This window comes from Oryzias latipes, chromosome 17 (genome assembly GCF_053564925.1).
Source record: "Oryzias latipes strain Hd-rR chromosome 17, Olatipes_Hd-rR_3.1".
In the NCBI taxonomy this organism is placed as follows: domain Eukaryota; kingdom Metazoa; phylum Chordata; class Actinopteri; order Beloniformes; family Adrianichthyidae; genus Oryzias; species Oryzias latipes.
This window is the reverse complement of record NC_136253.1, coordinates 3199059-3218405: the sequence shown is the minus strand read 5'-3', so window position 1 is coordinate 3218405 and position 19347 is coordinate 3199059. Positions and strand designations below refer to the sequence as shown.

Sequence of the window (19347 nt, the reverse complement as noted above, 5' to 3'; positions counted from 1 at the left end):
AGCTCAGCTTTTCTTTTTCCTTTTTTATTTTTTAAATATGAAAGAAAAAAACAGATATGTTCTTTTTGCTTCTTCTCAGTTAGCACTGTGTTTTTCTTTGAAACATCCAAAAGTATCTGCATCTTTTTCTGAACTCGCTTGTTTGCAACAGAAGATAAACAAACCTTTTTCCTAGAGGTCAAAGGTCAGGGCTGGAGACGTTTTATGGCCGCTGGTATCTAACGTCTTTGTGTCTGTTTTTGTGTTTGAGGCCTGTGAATCTGACGAGGCCTTGGAAGAAGACCTGCCCGAGTCGCCTGGTGAAGAAATGAAAAAAAAGAAGGACTCCAGGGTGTCTAAGAAAGAGAAAGGTCTGTTTCAGTGCTAAATGATGAACTGCAGATGAACGCAATTCTGAAATCAAAATATTGATTTTTCAGTGATGAAAGTCTTCCGGGAATTCCCGGAAATCCGGGTTTTTGAGCAAACCGAACGTATTTTCCGGGAAATAAAGACCTGATCTTTACGGACAAATCGCTTTCCGGATTAGAAAATGGTCTGAAATCGGCGAATTTTAGCTTTATTTTCTATATTTCTCCGCGGATCGCTTCCTCTATGGTCGTGGCCATCTCTCGTCTTCCCGGCCTAATTGACCAATGACGGGATGTTTTAGTTGCTTTCGGATGCGTCGACGGGTCTGATTGGCTCTGTCTGCACCACGTGGTCAGCGTGACTCGCTTCCCTAGAGACCAAAACTGGCGGACCCACGCTAAACTTTCACAAACACATCTGAAGAGTTTGCGATCAAATTTGTGTTAAAATAATGGCAGGCATCGTCATTATTGAGCGTGGTCACGACCTCAGTTGTGAGAAGACGATAAAAAACAAATTGAAGTGGTCTTGGCTGGAAAAAAAAGATTTTTAAGGTAGTGTAGGTCAAATACTTTTTGTGTAAAATAATCTCAAAACCAAATTCAGAAATAATTACAGTTTTAGTTTTGAGTTTCAGTTTTTATTTTGAATACATTTATCTATCTAATTTATTTGTATTTCCTAATTACCATGATTTAGTTCAGTATAGTTGACATTAATTATAAGTATTTGATGGTTTGGACCCGCACTCCCTTAAAAAATAATGTTTACAATGTTTAGCTTAGTTTGTATGTTTGTTTTGATATTTCCCAGATTACTTAGTATTGGTGTTAAAGAATTGATGTATTATGTTATAGAATTATAGTTTAAAGCAGATCCCATATTTTGATGTAATTATAGTTTGAGAAAACAGTGCAAGTGGATGTTGTACATCAGTCATTTCTAAAGCAGAAATAATGTATAAATAACTGAGGTATTTTCATAGAATATCATAGTTACTGGTGTTCTTTTTGCCATTTGGGGCTTTGATGTTACTATATTTTAGCAATTGTATGTTTTGCAGCTTTAAGGAAAAGCGTAGATTGTAGGATTGTGTTACTTTGAGCAATTTTCCAAATTCTTTTTTAGGACCAGCAAGTCCTTAATGGAGAGTCAAACTAGGGGTTTGAATGACAAATGATGATGCTCCCATTAGTCTTAGTTTCTTGATTAAGAAGTGAATAACGAGCTGCCAGAATGCACCAGAATGCATCTAAGACTATGTATTTTTCAAAAATTTCTCTCTGCGTCGCCATATCGCTCAAAGAAAAGTTCAGGGATTTTTTCCTTGCCTGACTTTCATCACTGATTTTTGGGGATGAGAAATGTGTCCAAAAGGCCCGTTACTGATTGGTTGAATAGAATGCCGACAAGAAAGAGCAAAGTACAGAAGCTGCTTGAAGGAGGCTTATGTGCCAGCTGCTCCATAAAAACATATCGGTTTCGTTTCTCTGAAACATTCAAACTAGCAGCCATGCTGATCAGCGCGCTGAGGCGCGTGGTGGATAACGCTGTCGTGTCTCAACGCTTCTCTGCAGCCTCCAAGCCGGCCACCGCTACTGAAACCTCTGACAAGACCAAACACAAGCTGAGGAAGTTCCTGTCCCGTCGTCCCACCCTGCAGTCAGTCAGAGACAAGGGATACATTAAAGGTACTCCACCCAAAGAGTTGGACTTTAATAGACTGATTTGACTGATGTAATTGACACAAATTATGTAGAGATCTGTTGTTAAAGTAAAATATGTCCAACACAAGAGGCCTTCAGCCTCTTCTTCAAGATTAAGAAAAAAAACAAAGAGATGAAATCTGGCTGCTAAAATGTACTCCAAAACAGAAAAAGAATTTCTTTTTGTTTTCTATACCAGCTAATGTTCCTGTCTGATCCATTTTCAGATCAGGTGTTTGGCTGCAGTCTGGCCAGCCTGTGTCAGAGGGAGAGCAGCACGGTGCCTCACTTTGTCAAGCTGTGCATCGATCACGTGGAGAGCAAAGGTGAGTTCTTTTCACTAACCCCATCGTGGGGCTTTAGCTGTTGTAAAAAAGGCTTGCTTCTTAGCCTCGAGATAACACAGAAGGTTTGACACACGGCGGCTGTGAGACTGATTTACCGCGCTGTTGTTGATCCTCTCCAGGGCTGAGCATCGATGGGCTGTACAGAGTCAGCGGGAACCTGGCTGTCATACAAAAACTACGCTTTGCCGTCAATCACGGTGAGTCGGAGCTCTCTGGAACTCTTATACCCAACATTTAGAAGTGGCTTCCAAACTTTCGGACTCTCTTCGTTCAAAAGACTCACTAAATAAATGGTCTGTGTCTTCAGATGAGAAGGTGAACTTGTCGGACCCAAAGTGGGAGGACATCCATGTGACCACTGGGGCTTTAAAGATGTTCTTCAGAGAGCTGTCGGAGCCGCTTTTCACCTACGCTCTGTTTCAGCAGTTTGTTAACGCCATCAGTACGTGCACCGTACACCAACCCTGACTTCTGTCCACTTATCAAGAACAATTTAAAAAACATCTACACCAAATTCATGTTTTGGCTCATATGTGGGGTTTTTTGTGTGTTTATTTTTTAATAAACATCATTTCTGACCTGTAGAGCAGCTTTGCTTTGTTTCCCAGCACTGCGATCTTTATGATAAGCAGCGTAAACATTTATTCTGTCAGTGCAGTGCTGGAGTGACCCAGATTTAAAATGTTCTGAAGAACCCAAGGAACCATAAACTCATTTTGCCGTGATGACGGCGAGCGCTGCACACGTCTGCCAAAGTGAGATTAAGCAAACCCAGGATTGTGCAGAGCTGATGTTTAAACTCTTGGGAAGTCTGGTTTTATCCACACTGCACAGCTTTACTGCTCCTGTTTCTCCATGCAGAAAAGAGGTTAAGTGGATGGGGTGGGGTTTGTTAATAAAAACAAAAGAAACATAGTGTGCCCTGGTTTATCGCAGGGGTTACATTCCAAAACTACCTGGCGACAGGGGAAATCTGAAGGATTAAAGATGTTTTAAGACTGTAAAACTTGTCACTACACACCTGAGACACTTTTCTCAGACCACGTGAACATTTTCACACTTTTCTGTCTTCTTGAAACTCTCAAAGGTCAACAGCCAATCAGGAGGCAGAACACAATGAGCTGGGGGAAAAAACATGCCAAAATGATAAATCAGTGAAAGTGAGACCCTGAAAGGTGAACCTTAATCTAGAGAGGGAGCAGTCTAATTGTTCTGAAACTTCAGTGTAAACTACTTTACTGAGGCTCCAGACACACATAGAAATCCTCACGTCTCTTTTTGCAAGTCCAAGTCAAGTCTGAAGTCTTTCCATCAGGGTGGCTGCAGATCCTTCAAAAGTCTTACCTTTAACTGAACTGAAATTAGGCCTTATTATGCATTAAATTGGCCTAAATTCTGGATGAATAGGTCTTAAATTTGTTCTCGTCAATGTGATGTCACTTCCGGTCACTGAAACATAAACTAACATTTCCAGGATGCGTTTGTCATACGGATGTGAACCTGGTCTACGTTGTTTAACCTCAAATAGCTCATGCTCATCAGTGCAGGAAAACAGAAATGTGCAAATTCATGGAGAAATGGCTTAAAAATCCTTATCAAGCAAACTGTGCACACTTTACTTCATTTAAACTTAGCAAGATCCTTTTAACTTGAAAATGTTGCACACATCTGGTCTCCCAGTGTCTTAACTCTCCTTTTGACCATTATCCTTAATCCTAGATGCACAGACAAACTGAATCTGCTCAAACACTAGTTTTGTTTCCGTTTGTTTCACAGCAATCTCTTTTTATGAGTTTGCTGAACTTTCCCACAGTCTCACCAACACCTTCACGGTTAAACCTGACAGCTTGATACCTTTGGGAAAACGGTGTTGTTTTGTGAAGCCGGTTCATTTGACTTTGATCTTTTCTTCTGCAGAAATGAATGACTACAGGCAGCGCGTTCAGGCCATCAAGGATCTGGTCAGACAGCTGCCCAAACCCAATCATGACACCATGCAGGCGCTCTTCAAACACCTCATGAAGTAAGCTTTAAGGCCTTGCTTATCTATTTTGTTATCTTTTAAGAATTCTCACACCAACGTGCACGAGGACCAGCAGCTATAAACCCTAGGAGGTCATTCAGATAATAGAATCAATGTGGAGTTTTAAATACAGATGTGTGGTGACATTCCAAGAAGAGCTTTAAAGTTTTTGCACCTTTTTGTGACTCACTAAAAATACATTTTTTAAACTCCTATTCTATTTTTTCATTTCCCTCTGAAGTTGCATGTTACTGGTGGCCTTCAATAATCACTGTCACGCTAAAAGCTCAATGGTAGAGTTGTGATTTATTGGCTCATTCTCTGTTGTTTGTCAACAATAAAATGTATATAGTTTTTGACAGTTGGTCTGGAATAGAAAATATTTCTACATTAATATACGGTGCTTATATATGGGTGTCTACTAGCTTTCTATTCATTTTAGATTTTTTTTTTTAAATGGCAGACACAATCCTAAAAAAACAAATCCCTAATCTTTCATTGATGATCATGTAAGGTTTAATGGCCGACGAAGTGTGCATTATCACTTTTTAACGCACGCTGTGGAAGCCTGAACGGAGGACGGTTGCTTCCGCGAAGTGCATTAAAAAGACATAATGCATACTACGAAGGCCATCAACCCGCTTATACCATGGTCACTTACAAAAGAAATGAATATGAACCCGCTTTTAGTCCTTACTTCTCGTTTTTTTCCAATTTCTCACAAAAAGTGGACTATTTGTTATGCCGCACCACGTAACAAATAGTCGCGCCGCACCACCGCTGCAGTCATACTTGCCAATATAAAGCGATTATATATATGCTGATCTTTCCGATGGGTTAAATAAAGCATCAGTTCAGAGAGAAAGTTCACCTCTTACCGCTTGTTTTTGTCCAAATTATGAAGCAAAAGGTTGTTTTAAAGAAGCCGGCGCAGTGATACAAAACATTTAAGCTAGCTGACCGGAACTTCTTTTTTCACCGTGCGGTTAGCCTGTGGTATATCACTTTTTAATGCACACCCAGCAGCCAATCAGAATCGAGTATTCACCCAGACCATGGTATAACTCTGTTTAATACATCCCCCGCCCTGTTAGAGACCCGATCTGATGAACATCACATTTTGGGCGTCTTTAGCGTGTTCTTATGACATTTTCTGATGATAGATAGAAAGAAAATCAGGAGCCGGTTTAGCTCATGCTGGTTTGCGGCGCCCTCCGTCCGTGAAACCAGGGTTAGACTTCGGGCTGCTCCCTGTTCCCTTCTCTACTTCTGTGCCGGTCCCAAGCCTGGTTGCCTTGATATCTCTTTATATCTCCAATAATGCACACCATGCACTCCTAGGAGTCAGCATCAACCAGTCTAATCTGGTTTGAACCACTCTGGTGCACTGGGTTGACCATGTCCCCCTGCTCCTCCAGGTGCACTAAAAATGCCTTTAGGTATTTTATTGGAGCTCCAGATATGGTTTGACTTCTTGTAAGGGCTGGGTAGCTCGGTTGGTGAGGTAGAAGGCTGCCATGCAGGAATCCGGGGTTCCATTAAAACAATGGTAAATAAACAATGGTACTGGGGGCAATTACCAAATCAAAGGTGAGCAATTAACATGACCCAGTGGGGGCCCTTGGGCAAGACCCATAAACACTGCTGCCTCCTAAGCGCGGTTCGGCTGCAGTGGAGAAGAATGCGGAGAAGAATTTCCCCATTGTGGGATAAATAAAGTATCAATTATTTATTATTATTATTACCATTTTTCTTACACCGGTATTTATGTTAGGTTGGGGGTGTGAGGGGCTGTAAGCTACCGGAAGAGCATGTAAACAAATGGATGACGGGAAGAGGGGGGGGGCTCTGCGCCAACAGTCCCGCCCACAACTCGGATGAATTTCTAATCAACTCCTCCTGCTCTGCAGAAAGTATGTCTTAGAAAACAACATTTTTGATTTTGGCTAAAAGCAGCATAATCATTAAAGAAACCACTTTTACAAAAGATCTAATGATGATCCTAGTCAGACTTTAGGGAGAGAAGTGCAGAATTTGTTCCACGTTTCCATGGTTACCATCTGATTCCTCTTTTTGTCCCCTCAGGGTGATCGACCATAGCGAGGAAAACCGAATGAGCAACCAAAGCATAGCGATTGTGTTCGGCCCAACCCTGCTTCGGCCTGAAACCGAGACCTGGAACATGGCGGTCCACATGGTCTACCAGAACCAGATAGTGGATCTTATACTGCTGGAGTATGAGAACATTTTCAGCAGGTAGACGCCACAGGAGGAGAATGGCGTGTTTCCACTCCTTTAAGCAAAACCAGCCCGGCCCGGCTCGGTTTGGCTTAGCTTCTGTTCATCTCAAACTCACCGGGCTCATCTATTTCCTGGATCGATGCAGCCCCAAATGTTTCATGAGCCAAAACACAAATGCCTGTCAGAGTAGCGACCAAAACTCTTTGCACTTTGAAGTATCTCATTTCTCCTGCATTTGTGCCACTTTACTGCAAACTGTCCTGACACTGGAGTCCTGTCCTCATGCGGGCCGGCAGCTCGAGCAGCAGAGGAGCGCCTCGCTGGGCTGTGAGACACGCCGGCCGGCAGTACTGGAGGGTGAAGAGGACGATCCCACGGCTTATAGACGCCACTGCTGCTGTCAGCTTAGCTTTACATCCTTTACCTGACAGGTGAAATGGAGCTGGAGCTGGCTGAGGGGGAGGAAATTCTGGGCTCTTTTTACCTTCTTTTTTTTTGGTCTTTCTCTTCTTGATGTGTCCTCCGTTACTGGGACGAGGCCCTCCGAACACATAACGGGGTTTCTGTCACCCCTCCGTGTTACATCTGCATGAAACTTTCCCAGTTTGTAGAACAAATCGCAGCTGTCAGAGCAACAAGAGCAAACGACGGTACTCAGCTGCTACTGTAAGAATTTAAGATGTTATGGCGTTTGAGCTCCAACCATGAATCTGTACAGTGTTTTCATGTGAAGGGGGGTGTGGATGGATAACGTTGATGATAATATGCTGTAAAAAGTAGTTAATATGAGTCTGTATGCATGGAATGTTAAGGAAATGTGAGCGATGGGAAGATGATTGTGGAGATCACACAGAAATAAACTGGGATGTGGAGGTTTACCTGACAAACAGGTACTGCTGGCTTTAACAAAACTGGAATAAATTCCTCAAAAAAAAAGAAAATATTTTTTTTGTTCACTTGATCTTTTTTTTACATTTCACTAAATATCATTACTACTGTTTATTTACAAACATGTTTTAATGTTCATCTTCCATTTGAGCTGTGTGTGGCAGATTTTAATAACACACTTCCTGATTCTACCGCTGAGCTCTGGACCCACTAAGGACCTTAAAACTCAAAAAACAAAAATCTACAATTCATAACTTTCTACAATGAGGGAAAAGACATTTAAAATTTTAAACTGGACAGATTGTCACAGATTATAAAAAAGTCATTCGTGTTTATGTATGAAGTGCTGCTGCATTTAAAGTCCATTTACAAATGTAAGCATTTTGATTCATGTGTCAAATTTGTCAACACAAACTGGAGCAGATGACCAACAATTAGCTTGGTAGGCATGTCCAAAAAAAGCCCTATAGGAAGAGCCTTTTGTGGTTACTACTTTTGTATGGGTTGGAAATTATTTCCCTTTGTAATTCAGGGCAGATGTAACTTTTAAAATGTATCCATTTCTGATGTTTTGTGATTAAGTCATAAGTTTGATATTCTGTCAGATGAGCGGAAGCTACTTTTTTTTAGATATATCTGGATGATTTACGGTAAGACGCCAACAATTTTTCAAAATCTAAAACAAGACGGTTGTAAAAGGCAGTGAGCAATTATCTGAAGCTTTTTCAGTGCTGGGGGGGGGGGCTTCCTTTGTCGTTTGTCCTTTTTTTTTTAGTAGTTCTTTTTCTTAAAACTGTAAAACACGACACTGAGAATCTTCCCGGGAGCGGCAGACCGTTCAAAAGGTTCCAAAAGATACAGAACAACACGTGCTGGCTTTCTCTGTTAGGATCAGAGTCTGTGATTCAACAGCTGGAGATTAACGAAAAGGTTTGGGCCGCAATTTCAATAATGAAGATCCAGCTCAGTTCCAGGTACACTGAGTCCTATTGTCACTCTGCACATCATCATCACTGAGGCCTTCACTTTGAACCAATGACTAAATAGTCTGTTTTCTTCTCAGTCAATCACAATCATACTCTCGTCTGTAAAGTCATGAATGGTTGTCTCTGCATTCTAGATGCTCTGCTGTCCCTCCTCCACCCCTTTTTCTACCTGGAGCCATGCTTTGTCATGGTCTGACCTCTAACCCCCATCAGTGTTTAGGTTCTGGGGTTTATCCATCTATGGTCCCGACCAGAGCCTAATGGCCAAAGGTTATGGACTTCTTTCATGCACATTTTTCTGTAACACAAATACTTCTTTACTTCCTCAGATCTCTCCTTGTTGAAATCCACAAGAGAATTTGACAGAAACATCTAGAAAAGATTCAAAAACATTAAGACAAATATTCTGTGGACTGATAGTTAAAAGTCTAACATAACCTTTCTATACGTCTCGTTAGAGTTAAAGTTAGACTATTCACATTTCACAAAATCATAGCAAAAGTTAACATGGAGGTATGATGGTCTGGGGCTGCTTTGCAGCTCTAAAACCAGGACAACTTCACGTAATCAATGAAGTGAAGCTTTAAAATCATTCACCTCTCCCGTGACTCCAATCACCACAGGTGTGCCCCAGGGCTCTGTCCTGGGGCCCCTTCTCTTCATCATCTACCTCCTCCCCCTCGGTCACATTTATCAGACACACAACATCCATTTTTTCACTGCTCTGTGGACGACACCCAGCTCTACATCTCCTCCAAGCCTGGCTCCACTTTTCCACCTTCTTCCCTCTCCAATTGTCTTCTTGAGGTAAAATCCTGGAACACCAGAAATTTCCTTGAAATAAACTGCAATAAGTTTTTTTTTTTAAATCCTTGTGCTATCTGAGGGGGAGGAGGTAGATGATGAAGAGAAGGGGCCCCAGGACAGAGCCCTGGGGCACACCTGTGGTGATTGGAGTCACGGTAGAGGTGAATGATTTTAACCGGATGAACTGGGTGCGACCTGAAAGATAGGAATGGAACCAGCTGAGCAAAGGTTAGTGATGCCAATGTTTGAAAGTCTGTCCAGAAGGACGGGGTGGGAGACGGTGTCAAACGCTGCACTCAGAGCTAGCAGGAGGAGGATGGAAATGGAAGCAGCATCTGTTGTAAGGAGGAGGCCGTTTCTGTGCTGTGGAGGGGACGGAAACCAGACTGGAGCTGTTCACATAGATTGTTGCCGGAGAGATGAGCGTGGAGTTGAGCAGCTACAGTTTTTCACGAATTTTTGAAATGAATGGGACGTTTGATATTGGGCTAAAATTGTTGAGGTTGGAGGGGTCTGAACCAGGCTTTTTTAGTATGGGGGTGACTACTGCTGATCTGAGAGCAGTGGGAACTGTTCCAGTGTTGAGGGAGGCGTGGCTGATGCTGGTGATCAGTGGGGACAGAGAAGGGACAGTAGCCTTGATCAAAGCAGTGGGTACTGGATCAAGCTGGCAGGAAGAGGGGTTGGATGTTTGGATGAGTTCACTAATTTCAGCAACTGATGGGAGGTTAAAAGCAGAAAACAGGGGAAGTGGGGGAATTAGAGCATTGAATTTGGACTTCAAGACGGCTTAAGTTGCTGATGGATCTGCTCATCTACTCATCAATTAAGCCTTCACTCTAAACCAATAGCTAAATTCCCTGCCTTCTTTTCTCAGCCAATCTCAATCATATTTTTGCTTTTAAATTCGTGAATGTTTATCTCTACATTCTAGGTGGTTTTGCTGGCCCCCCTCCGCCCCATTCTCCACCTGGACCAATATGGACTGGCCTCAACCACCATCAGCGTCTCGGCTGCGGGGTTTATCCATGCATGGTCTGAGCAGATCCTACCATGATAAAGTCATCATCGGCCCAAAAGATTTACCGTTATACACTTGTATCCCAAAATAATCTTCATCATTCCCATCCCTAAAATCTCTCCTGATCTGTTCTTGACAAGAAAAATGATCCATTTTGACCTGTGAACTTAAATCTTCTTGTTCCTGCAGTGGGATGCTGCTCTCACACATCAGCAGGTCCATCTCTAAATGGATCAGTCTGAAGTCAAATTCTCATTCCAACCTTCACAAGCACCTTGACATCACTGATCTCAGATGTGCTTTAAAGACCGACACAGAAAACTAAAATGCAATCAAGAGATGACTCATGGCTGTTTACAATAACCCTTGTGCTATCTTTGATGACCCACCCTTCCATTAACGTGTTCTCCCTACCATGACAAAGGTGGATAAAGGTGGAAAGATTTCATGTAATCCATGGACACCAGTGAAGATCACAAATCATTGAAGAAAAAAGGTTCAGAGCACTGTCTAGTGGGTCTAGATGACCCCACTCCCAATGTTCAAGTGTCTAGGAATCATAGCACAAGGGTTAAAATAGTTTAGCTCTTTTCCTCCATGTTTAGGCTAAAGTTTCAGCCAAAAGAAAACCTCCAGTTTTTCTCTTTTACCATAACATCCTGTCTTCTTGTTTGTTGTTATAAATAGAAACAAATTCACTTGTGCATTAATGACAAAAGTACCTCGGTCACTTCTGCGGCTCCTCTGTGTAGAAATTAAACTATAGTCAAAGTAAGCATATTTCATCAGCAGCTTGCTGCCATAAAAATCCCTATTACAGCCAAACAAAGTCAAAGTTTGCAATGCAAATGCATAAAATGTGGCAGAAGTGCGGCTCATGGATTTTAATGAGATCTTTGATGTCTGGTCAGAGTTAAGCCGTGATAATAAACTCTTTTCCCTGAGAATACAAAGCACTTTGCAAAGGGGGAAAGGTCTGCTTTTATTCTGCCGAGCAGAAATCGTCTTTGATGTAGAAATTGTGGGCATTCTGACTTTTGCTGCAGCTTTTTCTGAGTCTCTAACATTCTATCCTGCTGCTTTAGTCTCCAGAAGCAGATGAAAGCCTCTGCCCTCCTCTATCAGCTCTAATCACTGAGCTTTCACTCTCGGACAGAGGAAGCCACGCTGATCAGCTTTATCTTCTAAATCCTCTAAACAACAGCAGTCTTGAGGGGAAGTTATCTACCTGATGCAAAAGAGGAGCTCACAGCATCCGTCGCAGAATCAGGGAAGCAGACGTGTGTGAAATTACAGGCAGAGGTCAGACAGACTGGCGCTGCTCAGACAGCGTGGTGCTGCTGATATGACGTGACGCGCACGCCTGAGTCTGAGGAGCTTCATGCCACATGGTCAGCTTCAGAGCACAGATGAGCTTTTAGCTGTGAAACGCCACCGCAGGCTTTTGTTCCCCGCTACCTTTGACAGCACTCGCTCTGCATGCAAATCTACAGAAAAGAAGAGACTAAAAGTTGCCAAAAGAACAAGTTTTTGTGAATTATAGCATGCATCTGTATAGATATTAAATTTACTGATGTTAAAGCTTCTTAAGATTAAAAATGGCCTTAGATTTAAGTCACTGTAACTCGGGGATGACAAAAGAAATGTACCCAAATCCTATCTCCCTCTAAAGCTACGTTCACAACACCTTTGGCAACGCGCGATCAAGCTGCCACTTTTAATGCGTTTTAAGGCTTTCGCATTCAAAACCTTCACATTCAAACATAATACGCCTACACAATAAATCACAAATTTATCGTGATATCAAGGTGTGTAATGCACATACCGCAAAAGTCTGTGAAAATTGTGATTACTGGTTACCTTAAGTGTGCTAAAACAACCTAATGGCAGCTTGAAGTATTTAACGAATAAAACCCTTTATGTTGCTGACCAATGGGATGGACCCCTTTGATCTTAGATGCACCCCTCCTATGCAGACGAGGGTCATTTAAATTAAACTGTTCCAGTGAAACGGAAATTATGCATTTAGTCTTTTTGCTTTTTGTTCATATCACAAGTTATATCGTCATCGCAATATTGATCACTAATATTGCAAATCGCGAATATTCCCCAATCTCGTGCAGCCCTAAAACATAGCTACACAAGTTTCTACAACCGTTTTCAAGCTCTGAGAACTGGAGTTGGTGACCCCCCCTGCGCATTCTGCTGGCTTCTGCTGCTCCAAGAAGCCAAAATCCCATAAAAAGCTGTTACTTAGTCATTCTATTGGTCAGAATAACCATTCTTGATCTGATACATTTTTCTTAATATCTCCCTAATCCTTTTTTTGTCATAATGTTTTTTCTTCATCACAAGTTATTTAAGCTATATACTGACCAATCAGATGCCTCCATAAATGCATGTGGTTCCCGGTGGCCCCCACCTTGAAATGTTTGATTGACAGATTCTCTTGAGCCTGCTTTAGGTGGAAGAGGTGTGGACTTCCAACAGGCTACTGATTGGCAACAATAGAAATGTTGATTCAGACCGACTCGGACCAATCACTGTCTACTGACCTCATCTGGCTCCAAATGGCGGCGTCCATGTTGTGGAAAAATGGTCACTGATTCGGCTTCATTTGGCTGGAGCTGGAAGTCAGCTGTTTACTATAGTAACCTTTGTTACTGTGGTCCCAGTTCTCTGCAGGTCATTGACCAGGTCCCCTGTGTTATTCTGGTTTGTGCTTGTTTTAAGGAGCTTAATATTTGCTTTCTGCACTGTCATACAAGTACAGTCTTTATGTAAAAATCAAGCAATGTTGGTTTTTGACTTTTGATTCTTTTTTAAAATTCTGTCTCTCACAGTTGAAGAGTGCTGTTCCAAGCAGATAAATGGACAGGAGTGAGAACTAATTTTACGGGATTTAAGAAAACTGCAGATCCTGCATGGATGGAGCATGAAGACACACATGTGCAAGACTATCAAACACAGCAGAACCAACCATGAGAACCATCATGAGTCTCTTCTGAAACAAGAAAGGAGAAAAGCAGACATACTGTATGAACTCAGGTCTATGATTTAAAGACCCAGACTTGTGACCTGTAATCAAAACATTTGACTTGAATTTAGCTCATTCTGATTCATTAAGCCTTTAGATGCCTTCATTTCAATGATAGATGACAACAGCCACTGGTTTGGGGGTCTTATCACCCAAATGACCTCTGACCTTCCCTTAGGTTGACTTCTGCTCTATGGTTTGCTTGATATTCTCTCTGCATCTACCCTGTCCCTGAGCAAGGCTACACTTAGATCCAAGCAGCCTTCAGGCACTTTCACACTAAACCCCAATGTAATTCATCAACAGTGTGAAAGTCAATAATTATAAGATCATTGAGAAAAGAAGCAAATTACATCAGGGATGAAAGACAAAAGTTTTCTGGGTATTAAAAGAAAAACAAAAACAGAAAATGTGTAAAAGCAAGAACCACAAAGAGGTTGCAAATGGTGTCGATATGTTTTGGTGAGCATCTAAATCTAAATTTTCAAATGTTTTATTTTTGTTTGCATATGTGGTCGTTTTAGGCACTGCTGTCCCCAAATGAGCTGCAGTTGTGACTACACGAGATACCCACAGCTTTGATCATTGTCATTTTCCATCATTCGCAGCCTGTGTAACTATATGTAACCCTTGTGCTATCCCAGGCACTTTAACATTGGGAGTTGGGTCATCGAGACCCACTAGACCAGGGGTGTCAAACATACGGCCCGCGGGCCGTATCCAGCCCGCCAGGTAGTTTAGTCCGGCCCACACATGAAGAGTAAAAATCACAAGAATGTTTAAAAAAGAAAGCAAGTTTCTAGTCCATTCTTGTGGCGAGTTATGATTTTTTAAAGAAATAACCGAAATGCGCAATTCCGCCACTAGGGGGAGCAAAGGAAAAGCTTAACAGTTGAGCAACATAACTCTGCATGTGCCAAAAACGAAACCTAACAGCTCTGTGTCTGGGTAGGCAGTAGTTTGGTTCCCTGTGAGCTTCACCACTGAAGGATGATCAGTAATGACACCCTAATGAACAAAATGTTGTCAATAAGAAAAAAAAGGTTGAAGTGAAGTCCTGAGCTTTCCAGGAAAATGGAAAGCGTTTTATTTGTTCATGGAGCTGAATGCAAACCTGCAAGCTTGGTATGTCATCAACAGGTTCTCCAAGAATATAACATTCAGCACCACTATGAGACTCTCCACAAAGAAAAGTTTCACCATTTGCAGTTAAGAAAAAAAACCATTTAGGAACTATTAGCTGGACCGATAAATAACCATCTGGATTTACTGCAGCCGTGACGTCAGTGATGGATCAGTTAAAGCTAGCTACCTTATTGCAAACAAGTTGGAGCAAACATCCAATCCATTTTCTGATGATGAACTTATTGAGAAATGCTGAAGGCTGCAGAAGTCTTGTTCCCAAAAAGCAGTCGACCTTAAACCTGAGTCTGTCAAGAATTACGATCAGATCTAACATCTCTGAGGAAACATGGGCAGCCATATGAAGGAATCCAGTCATTTATTGTATTTTCAGTCACTATTGATGAAAGCACCAACATCACAGATATGTACAGCTGTGCATATTTATTAGAGGTGATGAAGAGACGTCAGAGTGGAGTTTCTGGAGTTGATGGACACAACAACAACTGATGACATAGTCAGCTCTCTAGTTACTGTGCTGGACGATGTTGGAGTGAACTGGTCACATGAAGTAATTTTGGTCACTGATGGCGCTCCATCAAAGGTCAGGAAGAAGGCAGGTGTTGCCACAAAACTCAGGCAGAAACCAGGAAAGATTCTTATAATAATGAATGATAATAATAATGGACATTTCATTGTGTTTTGCTCACTTGAATGACAGTAAATGTGTTTCTGTAAATGAGTTTCTGATTTGAATCCTGATATTAACGGTCTTGTGAAGTTTCCGGATGTGACTGTGTGGCACCGTCAGATGGCGAGGGGGCCCACACTGTTTTTATTTTGTGTATTTTTGTATATTTTATGTATAAAATATCTACCTGTGGTGCCACCTGGAAGATGATGAAGAGCCACGCCCAATGGGAGGGGCTCATCATTTAAAAGGGTGCATCACAGGTAGTGAGGAATGAGTAAGAAGGAGTTGTCTATGTTGATATGGCCCTGCGTGGAGCTAGTGGAGAGCTCACCGTTCTTGAATAAAGAAAGAACCCACTCACCTTGGCTCCTCTGCATCCTTTTCCGGCGGGACCCCGCGACGTAGGAGAGAGAAAGGAGGTTAACTCCAAACTCTTATGTTCACAAATGTTTGCAAGTTTAATTTAGTGTCATTTTGTCATCGTTTGGACATTTACATTTTAAGCAGATGTTTCATTTTTTTCTGTAGCCCCTCTTGAAATTATTATCAGGATTGCTTTAGTGTCAGATTTAAAATATTCAGTCTGTATAAAATTGAACAAACCAATATTTTTTAAAGTCAAATTAATTTCATTTAAGATCCATTGGCCTCTGTGAATGAATGTGTAATAAGAAATGATTAGGCTACCATGTTGGTTGAGGCATGTTTTCCAATTGGGTAAAAAAACAAGAATAAAGCTGTTGTTTTGCTTTTATGTTGCTGGGCCGGCCCACTTGAGATCAGACGGGTTGAATGTGGCCCCCGAACCAAAATGAGTTTGAAACCCCTGCACTAGACAGTGCTCTGAACCTTTTTTCTTCAATGATTTGTGATCTTCACTGGTGTCCATGGATTACATGAAATCTTTCCACCTTTATCCACCTTTGTCATGGTAGGAAGAACACGTCAATGGAAGGGGGGGGTCATCTAAGATAGCATAAGGGTTAAATCTGCCAGGTGTCTTTGGCGTGAAAACACCTTATGGCATTTTGGTAAAAAAAAGTCCCAGAAAAAGTCCCACTCCGATCATTTTTTAACCTTTTTGAAAAGCGTTCCCAATGGTCTTTGAATTATGATTTTGCCGTTTTTAGCCATAATCAAAAACCGTGTGTAATTTTCTAGAACACTGTTTTTGCAGATCGACAAGCGTTCATTAGAAATTCACCTCTGAGTTGTGGACGGGACAGTTGGTGTGGAGTAAACCTGGCAAGACTTCCCGTCATGTCTTTGTTTAAACTCTCTCCTGCTAACTTACAGCCCCTCAAAACCCCAACCTAACAAAAGTTGTAGGGCAATATTGGAGCTATCCAGCCGTACAGTTTAGATCTAGATTCCAAGTCAGACGAGAAAAACAAAGACCTTCATGGATATATTTGTCTGACAGTGGATGATCAGAATAGAGCAGAGCAGGGAGTTTGTATCCCTGACCAGCATTTTGTTTTAGATCTCAAACACAATCTTTTTCAAAAAGCATTTTAGTCATCCGCTTCTGATTCACAATTGTTTGAGTAAAGAAATACCTAAAGTCATGGCCAAAGGTTTTGAGCACGACACAATGTTTGCTGCTAAACTTCTTTTAGATCTTTGTTTCAGTTGTTTCTGTGATGTACTGAAATATTATTACAAACATTTCATGTGTTTCAAAGGCTTGTATCGACAATTACACGACAATTCTGCAAAGAGTCAGTATTTGCAGTGTTGGCTCTTCTTTATCAGGACCTCAGCAATTCGACAGGGGATGCTCTCAATCAACTTCTGGGCCAAATCCTGACTGATAGGAACACATTCTGTCCGAATCACTTCTTGGAGTTTGTCAGAATCAGTGGGTTTTTGTTTGTCCACCCGCCTCTTGAAATTGACCACAAGTTCTCAATGGGATAAAGATCCAGGGAGTTTCCAGGCCAAAATGTCAACGTTTTGGTCCCGAGCCGCTTAGTTATCGATTTTCTCTTATGTCATGGTGCTCCATTGTGCTGGCAAAAGCATTGTTGGTCACCAAACTGTTGTTGGATTCTCAGAAGAAGTTGTTGTTGGAGGGGGTTTTGGTACCATTCTTTAGCCATGGCTGTGGTTTTGGGCAAAATTGTGTGTGAGCCCACTCCCTTGGATGAGAAGCACCCCACACATGAATGTTCTCAGGATGCTTTAATGTTGGCGTGACACTGAACTGGTGGTAGCGCTCACCTTTTCTTCTCCGGACAAGCCTTTTTCCAGATGCCCCAAACAATTGGAAAGGGGCTTCATCTAAGAACATGACTTTGCCCCAGTCCTCAGCAGTCCATTTGCCATACTTTTTTCAGAAGATCAATCATCCCTGATGTTTTTTTGTTTTTTTGGAGAGAAGTGGCTTCCTTGCAGCCCCTCTTGACACCAGGCCATCTTCCAAAAGTCTTGGCCTCACTGTGTGTGCAGATGTGCTCACACCTGCCTGCTGCCGTTCCTGAGCAACCGCTGCACTGGTGGCACTACGATCCCGCAGCTGAATCCTCCGTAGGAGACGATTCTGGTAGTTGCTGGACTTTCTTGGACGCCCTGAAGCCTTCGCAACCTTTGTGCTATCCTAAGCACTTTACCATTGGGAGTTGGGTCACCTAGACCCACTAGACAGTGCTCTGAACCTTTTTTCTTCAATGATTTGTGATCTTCACTGGTGTCCATGGATTACATGAAATCTTTCCACCTTTATCCACCTTTGTCATGGTGGGGAGAACACGTCAATGCAAGGGGGGGGGGGGGGGGGGGGGGTCATCTAAGATAGCACAAGGGTTAACAAGAATTGAACCTCTTTCCTTGAAGTTCTTGATGATCCTATAAGTTATTGATTTAAGTACAATCTTAGTTGCTAAAATATCATTTCCCGTGAAGCCATTTTTACGCGATGCAATGATGGATGCACGCGTTTCTTTGCAGGTCACCAAGTGAAGAACAATGATTTCAAGCATCATCCTCCTTTCAACATGTCTAGTCTGCCATTCTCACCCCATCAGCCTGACATCATGATCTCCAGCCTTGTGCTCGTCAACATTCTCACCTGAATTAACAAGACGATTAATGAAATAATCTCAGCAGCTCCTTTAATGACAGAGATGAAGTGCAGTGGAAATATTTTTTTCGGGATTAAGTTAATTTTCATGGAAAAGAAGGATCATGCAATTCATCTGATCACTCTTAATGACATTCTGGAGTTAATGCAATCTGCTATAGTAAAACTTAAGCAGCAACTTTTCCAATTACCAATATTTATGTAATTCTCTAAACTTTTGGACACGACTGTAGAAAGACAATTATTTTATTTACATATATTCTCCATCTTCAGAAAAATGCCACAAAAGCAAGTTAAAAACACCAGAATCACCGATGTCATCATGGTTAATTTAAAGCGTTGTAACTTACAGACTGCATTGTACCAAAGCTAAAAACACTGGACCAACAACAGCAATCAAATCTGGCATCCAGACAAGTTAATCATTCAATATTTTCTGCTTAATCATTCGTACTGATTGTCAGGGTTAGGACTTTTCCCTAACAAAGAGAAGAAACACACAGGAGATGAGAATTTCTGTTAGACTTCTGCAGAAGGAGAATCGGTCTGTCACAGCACATAGCTGCCACAGAGGAGTTCCCAGTGGATCCAGTCTGGTTTTATTGGTGGCCAGGGTTGATAACATAAAAGTGGCTCATTCAATCAAGCAGTACAGGAACAACATAACTTGTATAATCAGAACTTTTCACGTGAGGTTTTTCTTCCTGAAAGATAGAACTGAGACAATCATATTATGCTGATAATAGTGTATGATAATTACGTAACCCTAACACTGATATTGATAATGAATGTGCTGTTATTTTAAATTAAATAACTTTTTGATTGTTTCCAAAATGAAATGTTGATTTTTTTGCCTCAAACTCTGTCAAAGGATAAATAATTGATGAATCTCCATGATCATTATCTGCTGCCAAGCTTGGTTGATGGTGATAGAAGCAGCTAGACCTTTACTGAAGCAAACACGACTGTCACACTGCAGGGCATTTAACTTTACTTGAAAACAAATGAAAACTCTTGTAGGCTTAGTCTAAGCTCAGGTGGG

General features: G+C 41.6%; 1 protein-coding gene across 9 annotated transcripts in view; it reads left to right on the top strand.

Annotated features, from left to right (window-relative positions):
* Window positions 1-7609, top strand: part of LOC101158884 (rho GTPase-activating protein 12) — a 65481-nt gene extending 57872 nt beyond the window's left edge. For all 9 annotated transcript variants that reach the window (XM_011485974.4, XM_078934171.1, XM_020710649.3 and 6 more), the window contains 7 exons: window positions 251-350; window positions 1929-2042; window positions 2285-2383; window positions 2524-2601; window positions 2712-2846; window positions 4322-4427; window positions 6513-7609. In XM_011485974.4, coding sequence (XP_011484276.1) covers window positions 251-350; window positions 1929-2042; window positions 2285-2383; window positions 2524-2601; window positions 2712-2846; window positions 4322-4427; window positions 6513-6687 — 807 coding nt within the window. In that variant the 3' untranslated portion in view covers window positions 6688-7609. The remainder of the gene's footprint in view (window positions 1-250; window positions 351-1928; window positions 2043-2284; window positions 2384-2523; window positions 2602-2711; window positions 2847-4321; window positions 4428-6512) is intronic.
* The last annotated feature ends 11738 nt before the right edge of the window (window positions 7610-19347 follow it).